Source organism: Nicotiana sylvestris, chromosome 7 (assembly GCF_000393655.2).
Source record: "Nicotiana sylvestris chromosome 7, ASM39365v2, whole genome shotgun sequence".
Lineage (NCBI taxonomy): Eukaryota > Viridiplantae > Streptophyta > Magnoliopsida > Solanales > Solanaceae > Nicotiana > Nicotiana sylvestris.
Window position 1 is genome coordinate 170,924,364 of NC_091063.1, and position 8,927 is coordinate 170,933,290.

Consider the following 8,927-nt stretch of genomic DNA (forward strand, 5'->3'; position numbering starts at 1 on the left):
GAGAACAATTAGAGAACCTGATTCCCTATACTAGTTGGTTTTACAGTGGAAACTGATAGAGAATCTGGTTCTCTATACATTCTGGTGGATGCTTAGTTTTTAACAATTATTATATTTATCATATTATCAATTAATTTTTGTAAAGATTAGTCTTACCTATAATTATCTTATAATTAAGTAATCTAATAGTGTAAAAAACTTTTATATTGACAGTGCACAATCAAAAAAGATTTTTCTCTTTGTCAAACCCGTTCTCATTAAAATTAAAGACAACTCCTTAAAGGCAACATATATTTTTTTTTTACTCAAAGATGAACCTACATTTGGTATACTACTTTTCTTTAATTTTTTTTTATTTGCATTCATTTAATTTTCGTTTTTCAAACTATATTGATAGTCTGAATTTGTACTCCTCTATATATATTGGAACAATATTTGGAACCTCCTAGCCTGCCGGGACTGCCGTGAGACAGGAGATTTTTTGGGTTAGGTTCTCACCCGATGTTCTGTATCAACATTGATGCTCGATCAAATTTAGATTCGTGTCGTAGAATCTCACATTGATTAGGCCCCTGAAGGGCTTTCACGGACTTGGAAAGACGGGTAGATTATAAAGCTAGAATAAGAACAAATCGAAGGTTTTGTCCATCGGGATTGGGTAAGGTCAAGTCTCGACTAGGCCAACCTTGGTGAAAAAGAAAAACCTCCCTTATCTCATTCATTAATCGATTAGGATTCAAGATCAAGTCTAGGATTCGAGTCAAATCGACCTTCCCTTTCGTTTCAAGGTGAGACAAGGAATTGTTTGAAAGTAAAGTACTTCTTCGCAAGACTCACAAGACTTTAACAGCTTGTTTGGATGGTTGTTACATGTTGTATTGTATCATATTGTTACTTTAAATATAATATTTATTTTGATTGTTACTTAAATTTTATTGTATCGTATCGTTAAATTTGTCGTTACGTAATGATGGAAAGTGCCACTTTATGGAACGACCGATTTGGTGTGGTCACGTCGTTACCTTAATTTTTCTCTCATCTTGTCCTTCCTTATTATTTAATAATTCTATTTTATTTTTTACCTTATCTTTTTATATAATAATTCTACATCGTACCTTACTTTTCTTTATAATATTACAAATTTATTTTTCATATTGTTGGTACATGACATCATGAAACGACGACAAATAATATAATCTATCCAAATATTATATATACTAAAACGATACAATACAATACTATACGATACATTACAAAACAATACATAATAACCATCAAAACAAGCTGTAAAAGAGAAATATGAACACAAGAGGAATTTTGTTCCTTAGCTTTTCCAATCACTTTCAATTTCCACATTCCCCTCAAATATTTGTCTCATTCCTCAAACAATTTTCAACACCAAAAAGGTGCACAAATTCACACGTATAAAATAAAATCTACTCTTATATTGTCTTTCTTCCTATTTTCAACTCATGTACGTCTCTTAGCGTGCACACACTATAATATATTTAGCCACGATTTCAAAAGTAATCGAAATTTAATCAATTTTTATGTAAAAATAAATCTGAACGAAAACACTATTCAACATCCGAAAAAATACTCCAGCATAATATACCGATCCCGCATAATATACTGGAGTTTGGAGCACCGGTGCTCCAGTATATTATACTGGAGCCATCAAAGTATACCGGTCCAAAATAATATGCTGGAAGTTCATACACAGATGCACCGAACTCCAGTATATTATGCTGGACCGGTCTCTGTTGCAGCAAAATAATGGCTATTTTTTAATGACTTGACAAGCACTGACTATTTTTGAATGACCAGTCCAAAAACTGACTAGACCATGCTATTTTAACTGTAAACAACCTACCCTAATACATGCATTAGCGATTGAGAAGAGTTCTGGTCATTCATATCTGCACTTGTTGTGATTCTAATTAATTGGATAAAAATTATATACATTGATAGTGTAATCTTTTTGTATGAACCTTATAACTTTACTTATCATAACATGTTAGTTATTTATTTTTCATTTTTATCAAAATTGTTACTTTATACTTATTATAAAGATTTACCTGTAATTATCTTTTTTACCGAAGAACATAAAACTTAAATTCTTTCACTTTATAGTAATTAAAGGTAAGTGAAAAGGTCCGAAAATTATTCACAAAAAGACGTATATTAAGGAAGATATACTTTTCCCCCTTAGCGTTCATCTCTCTCTCTCTCTCTCTATATATATATATATATTATATATATATATATATACTACTCAAATCCAAAAGGATTTTGCAAAAGTTATTTCATTTTCAAATTAATACACTGCTGTACACTTTTTGATTTCACACGAAATATATATATATATATATATATATATATATATATATATATATATATATATATATATATATATATATATATATATATATATATAGATAAATATCGAACTCTTTCTGTCATTTGTCACATACACACAAGAAGAAAGTGTAAGTATGTTTCACTTCTTGGTTTTTAGTGACAGCAAATTCACATTGTCTGCATGGTTCATATAATCAACAGTAGCAACTTGGAATATAATATATAATATTAAGTAGATTTAGCAATACCATTTAGATTGAGCATTATCCTACAAAAATTAATAGATAATTCTTACATTTATAACTCTGTTGTCTCTTGAGCCAGATGTCTACATTTTTTCGTGTAATTCTTACGTCATGGGTTCGAGTCGTGCAAGTAGCTACTAACGTTTGCATCAGGATAGGCTCTCTATATCACATCAGGGAAGAATCTATAGTCAAAAATTAAGGGGCACGTGAACCTGTGATCCTTTCGTCAAATTAAGTATTTTTTTTTTTTGTACTTATTTTCTAGGAATGATCCAATATAATGTATTGGCAGCCATATTCCATAAGGTTGAATGGTGAATTTGGTTCAATACTTAATTATTCACTCAAAGAAATAGAGACCAATTTCGACTTGATATTTTTTTTCTCCTTTTTTTTAGTGGTGCACCCATATTTTAGAAATTCTAGATCCGTCTATACATCACACCCTTTAGGGTGCAGCCTTTCCCCGACCTTATGTGAATGCAAAATACGTTGTGTATAGGCTGCCTTTTTTCCTACATATCTCAATATTGAGAGGTAAGAGTACTCCAAGTTCTTGCGTAACTAAGATTTAAGAAATCGGATTAATTACACGGAAAGACACTTAACTTGTTTAATTACTATTATTATTATTATAAATATTATGGCAAAATATGTAGTACTTTTTTTTTTTTGAATAAGTAAAAGTGAACGGAGACGCAAGGGTCATCATTGCATGCGCAAAAAGAAAAGGAAGTTTTCAGTTTTCTGAGGATACAGTATATTTCAGATATTAATTAAGTGGATTTGCTTTAATTTAAATTAGCAAAAAGGTACTTACATTTTCCTCGCTTGTGATCTCAGCGATTTGACTTGACAAATAATACTTTCAAAAAAATTGCCTTTTTAACCTTTTCCGATTTATTACATCGACAAAGAAGTTTAAATTATAAAATTTGTATGTTACTGAAATACTCACAACATTTCCATATGAGCGTTTGAGTAGATCATATTGGATATGAGAATTTTGGTTTGAATTTTTGATTTTTGGATTAAGGAAATGAAAATTCAAATCCAATCCAAATAAGTCTGGATTAGATCGGATTTTTTAAGTTCAGTTTAGAATTAAACGGTTTGGATATTATGGATTTTCGGTTTTGAGCGTATAAGTTGAGATGTTTCTACTTTTTATAAAAATGAATATCCAAATGAAGTACTCATGTTAAATTGCTTAACAAATTTCTCATTCTTGCCGCAATCATCCAAATAAAGTATTCAAATAATGAAATTATTATTAAAAAAATACAATAGAGACATTAAACGGCCATAAGAAGTAACAACAACAACAACCGCAAAAAATCCAGTATAATCCCAACAGGTGGGGTCTGAGGAGGGTAGTCTCTATGCAGACCTTACCCTACCTAATGCAGTTAGAGAGGCTGTTTCCAATAGACCCTCGGCTCAGGAAGAGTGAGAAGAAGAAGAGGAAAGCAAGGAAGGAAGAAAGAAAGACGAGAAAAGAAAAAGAAAAAGGGAGAGATAAAGAATAATTAGTACCAAATAATAGCAACGGGGAATACAATACCTGAGGCGAACAAAATCATATAACGTAATAAAAATCTAAGAATATGAAGGGACATGCATGCTACTAAGACTATCGGTGAACAACTAAAACCTACCTGCTAACCTTCTACCTTAATCCTCGATCTCCACACCCTCCTATCAAGGGTCATGTTCTCAGTGAGCTGAAGCAGTGCCATGTCCTGTCTAATCACCTCTCCCCAGTACTTCTTAGGCCTACCTCGACCTCTTCTCAAAGAACTCTCCATGGCCAACCTCTCACACCTCCTGATAAGAGCATCAATGCTTCTTCTCTTAACATGTTCAAACCATCTCAGCCTCGACTTCCGCATCTTGTCCTCCACGGAGGCTACTCCCACTCTGTCCCAGATAGCTTCATTCCTAATCCTATCTCTCCTGGTACACCCATACATTCATCTCAACATCCTCATCTCTGCTACTTTCATCTTCTGCACGTGGGAGTTCTTGACTGGACAACACTCAGCCCCATACAACATAGCCAGTCGAACCACCACTCTATAAAACTTGCCCTTAAGTCTTGGCGTCACATTCTTATCACATAAAATACCAGAAGCGAGCCTCCACTTCATCCATCCCGCTCTGATGCGATGTGTGACATCTTCGTCAGTCTCCCCGTTACCCTGGATAATAGACCCAAGATACTTAAAACTCGCTCTCTTGGGGATAACTTGAGCATCAAGCTTAACCTCTACATCTGCTTCATGGGTCCCGTCACTGAATTTACACTCCAAGTATTCTATCTTGGTTCTACTCAGTTTGAAACCTTTAGACTCCAAGGTCTGTCTCCAAACCTCCAACCTCGCGATAACTCCGCTTCGCTCTAGTCAATCAATACTATATCATTGGCAAATAGCATGCACCAAGGCACCTCCCCTTGGATATGTCGCGATAGTACGTCTATCGCCAAGGTAAATAAAAATGAGCCAAAAGCCGATCCCTGGTGCAACCCCATCACCACAGGGAAATGCTCTGAGTGACCACCCACACTCCTCACCTGAGTCTTAACATCATTATATATATCCTTAGTCACCTTAATGTTGTCACGACCCTAAACCCTGACCCGATCGTGATGGCGCTTTTCGAGAGACAAGGCCAGCCGACACTTCCCATTTCAATTTTTAAGCAATTAAATAATAAGATTCAAGTCTAAAGCATGATAAATAACCCAAGGTTTAAGCAGCAAACTGTACAAATATGCGGAAGATCAACCCAACACAGCCCGATACCAGGGTGTCACTAGTTATGAGCATCTAAACAATCCGGAATACTCAAAGAAATCTACAGAGTTTGGTACAGTAACTAAGAACATGGAGAATAAGATAGGGAAGAAGCTTCGGGCTGCGAACACCGACAACTACCTAAAGACTCCTCGGATCCGCCTGAGCTAGAAAGATCAGCAGTCGGGAGCGGGACCAGATGCGCCTTAATCTGCACACGGAGTGCAGGGAGTAAAGTGAGTACTCTAACTCAGTGAGTAATAATCATAAATAAGGACTGAAAGCAGGAAATCACGTAAAGCACATTTGCAGACTATAATGAAGTCGTAAAACCAGTGAAAGATGTGTGAAAGTCATTTAACTCGAATTAAACTTCACGAAAACCTTTTTCAACAATTTAAGTAGGTAAATAACGGGCAACTAAGGAAAATAAACACATAAATGTTCGCCCCTCGGGCACAATCAACAAATCCGCCCCTCGGGCAATATCTTAGAACAATACCAGCCCCTCGGGCTATATCTCACATCACAATGGGTACCCGCGCTCACTGAAGGTGTGCAGACTCCTGGAGGGGCCCCTTTCGGACCAAGTGCAATATCAAGCCATCTCGTGGCATCATCACTAGGACCTCGGCCTCATATCATCAAGCCACCTCGTGGCATACATATCTCAGGCCCTCGGCCTCATAATCATAATCAGTGTTTCCTCACAAATAGGCCCTCGACCTTACTCAGTCAAAATCCTCACAAGCCACTCGACAATAGCAAAACATGATTTTCAGCTCAAAATATCATTTAAAAGATTATTTAAGTGTTAAAAACAGAGTAAACATGGCTAAGTACAAAAATTATGAAATATAACATGACTGAGTTCAAGTATAAAGTCAAATAGTAAGAAAATATCAATAAAAATCTCTGAAGGGTTCAAATAGTTGGCACAAGACCCAAATATGGCATTCAACCCAAATCATAATGATAGCAAATAGATTTCAGTAAAATACACGGTAAAATAGTCATTCGGGACAGACTAAGTCACAATCCCCAACAATGCACAACCCCACGCTCGTCATCTAGCATGTGCGTCACCTCAATATAGCACAACGATGTGAAATCCGGGGTTTTATGCCCTTAGAACATCATTTACAATAATTACTCACCTCAATCCGGTCAAATCTCTAGCTCGCGACACCTTTGCCCCTCGAATAGGCCTCCACTCTTATCGAATCTATCCAAAATCAGAATCATGTCAAAATATGCTAAGGGAACGAATCCCAAAAAATAATCAATTTACATCACAAATCCTGAAATTACCAAAACCTGACCCCCGGTCCCACGTCTCGGAATTCGATAATTTTACATCAATAGATTCCTTATCTCCCCACGAGTTCATACATATCAAAAGTTCTGAAATCCGACCTTAAATGGTCCTTCAAATCCTCAATCAAAGGTCTAAGTTTCCAAGCCCTAGTTTCCCCAAACTTTGATCCTTATATTCCTTAAATTACAAGCCTAATCCGTGAAATAATACCATAGAAATGAGTTTTAGGTCCAAAATCCTTACCTCAATGAAGTTCCCGTGAAATTCCTCTTCAAAATCGCCCAAAATGCTCCAAAGCCGACTCAAAACTGGTGAAATAGATCAAAAATCGCGAAGGACACAATTTATACCTTCTGGCCCAAGCATTTTCGCATCTGCGGCCAATATTCCGCTTCTGCGGTACCGCATTTGCAGTCAAACAACTGCTTCTGCGGTTTTTCGCTTAACTTCCCATTTACCGCATCTGCGACATCGCAGGTGCGGTCCTCCTAACTGCTTCTGCAGTTTCCTACCTACTTCCCAGCTTCCGCTTCTGCGACCATTTCCCGCATATGCGGCGTCACACCTGCAGTCCCCAATCCGCAGGTGCAAAAATACCAGAAGCAGAAAATCTGCAACTTTACAAAATCTCAAACTCCTCCGTCAACCATTCGAAATCACCCCGAGGCCCCCGGGATCCCAACCAAAAGCACAAACATAACCCATAACCTTATTCAAACTTTTACCAATCTTCAAAACACCTCAAACAACATCAAATCAACCAAAACACATCAGATTCAAGCCTAAGTTTCCAAAAATCTTCCGAATTCCGCTTTTAATCAAAAACCCAACCAAACCACATCCGAATGACCTGCATTTTTGCGCACATCCCAAATAACACAACAGAGCTACTGCAACTCTCGGAATTCCATTCCGACCCCTATATCAAAATCTCGCCTGCCAACCGAAAATCGCCAAATTATCAACTTCGCCAATTCAAGCCTAATCTAGTGCGGACCTCCAAAACTCATTCTGATCACGCTCCTAAGTCCCAAATCACCTCCCAAAGCTAATCGAACCATCAGAACTCACATCCGAGCCCTTTAACACATAAGTTAACATCCGGTTGACTTTTCCAACTTAACCTTTATCAAAAGAGACTAATGTCTCAAACCTTACCAATTCCTTTCCGAACCCTAACCAATCAACCCGATCATATATAGAACCATTATAATGGGGGAAACAGAGCAGTAATTCTTGAGACGATTGGCCGGGTCGTCAGAAATGTACGCTATCGGAATGCCGCTAACCTCCAAACACCTCCACATGACCTCCCTCGGGACTTTATCGTACGCTTTCTCAAGGTCACTAAACACCATATGCAAATCCTTCTTCCTCTCCCTGTACTACTCTACTAATCTCCTTACTAGATGAATCGCTTCCGTAGTCGAACGCCCTGGTATGAATCCAAACTGATTCTCGGAAATAGATATGCACCTCCTCACCTTGGCCTCCACCACCCTCTCCCAAACCTTCATAGTGTGACTCAACAGCTTGATACCCATATAATTGTTGCAATTTTGTATATCACCCTTGTTCTTGTAAAGCAAAACCGTCGTACTCCACCTCAATTCTTCAGGCATCTTCTTCGTCTTAAAAATAACATTAAACAGCCCAGTGAGCCACTCCAAACCTGCTCGCCCGACGCTCTTCCAGAATTCCACCGGAATTTTGTTTGGCCCCGTCGCTCTGCCCCTGCGCATCTTATGCATCGCCCCTTCCACCTTCTCTACCGTAATCCGCCTATAGTACCCAATATTCTGCCGACTCTGGGAGTGCTCCAACTCACCTAGCACAATGCGTCTATCCCCTTCCTCGTTCAACAGTTTATGGAAGTACTTCTGCCATCTTCTCCTAATAAGTGCCACATCCATCAACACTTTGCCATCTTCGTCCTTGATACACTTGACTTGGTCTAAGTTGCGGGCTTTCCCCTCCCTCACCTTGGCCAACCGATACAACTTCTTATCCCCGCCTTTGCCCTAGAGCTCCTCGTACAAACTAGCAAACGCCGCGTTCTTAGCCGTCGTAACTGCTAGCTTCGCCTTTTTTTTTTTCCCTTTCTATAACACTCCCAATAAGACTTTTTTTCCTCCTCGTTTGTACTCTCCACTAGCTTCAAATAAGCAGCTTTCTTAGCTTCCACTTTACCTTGAACCTCTC

At 37.8% G+C, this 8,927-nt stretch overlaps 1 protein-coding gene across 1 annotated transcript; it reads right to left on the bottom strand.

Annotated features, from left to right (window-relative positions):
• Window positions 1-4,270: 4,270 nt before the first annotated feature.
• Window positions 4,271-8,638, bottom strand: LOC138874133 (uncharacterized). The gene is made up of 3 exons (XM_070152638.1): window positions 8,210-8,638; window positions 4,662-4,810; window positions 4,271-4,565 (listed from the first exon to the last, which is right to left on the bottom strand). Exons 1-3 carry the CDS (start codon window positions 8,636-8,638, stop codon window positions 4,271-4,273), a joined length of 873 nt encoding a protein of 290 aa, XP_070008739.1.
• Window positions 8,639-8,927: the final 289 nt, after the last annotated feature.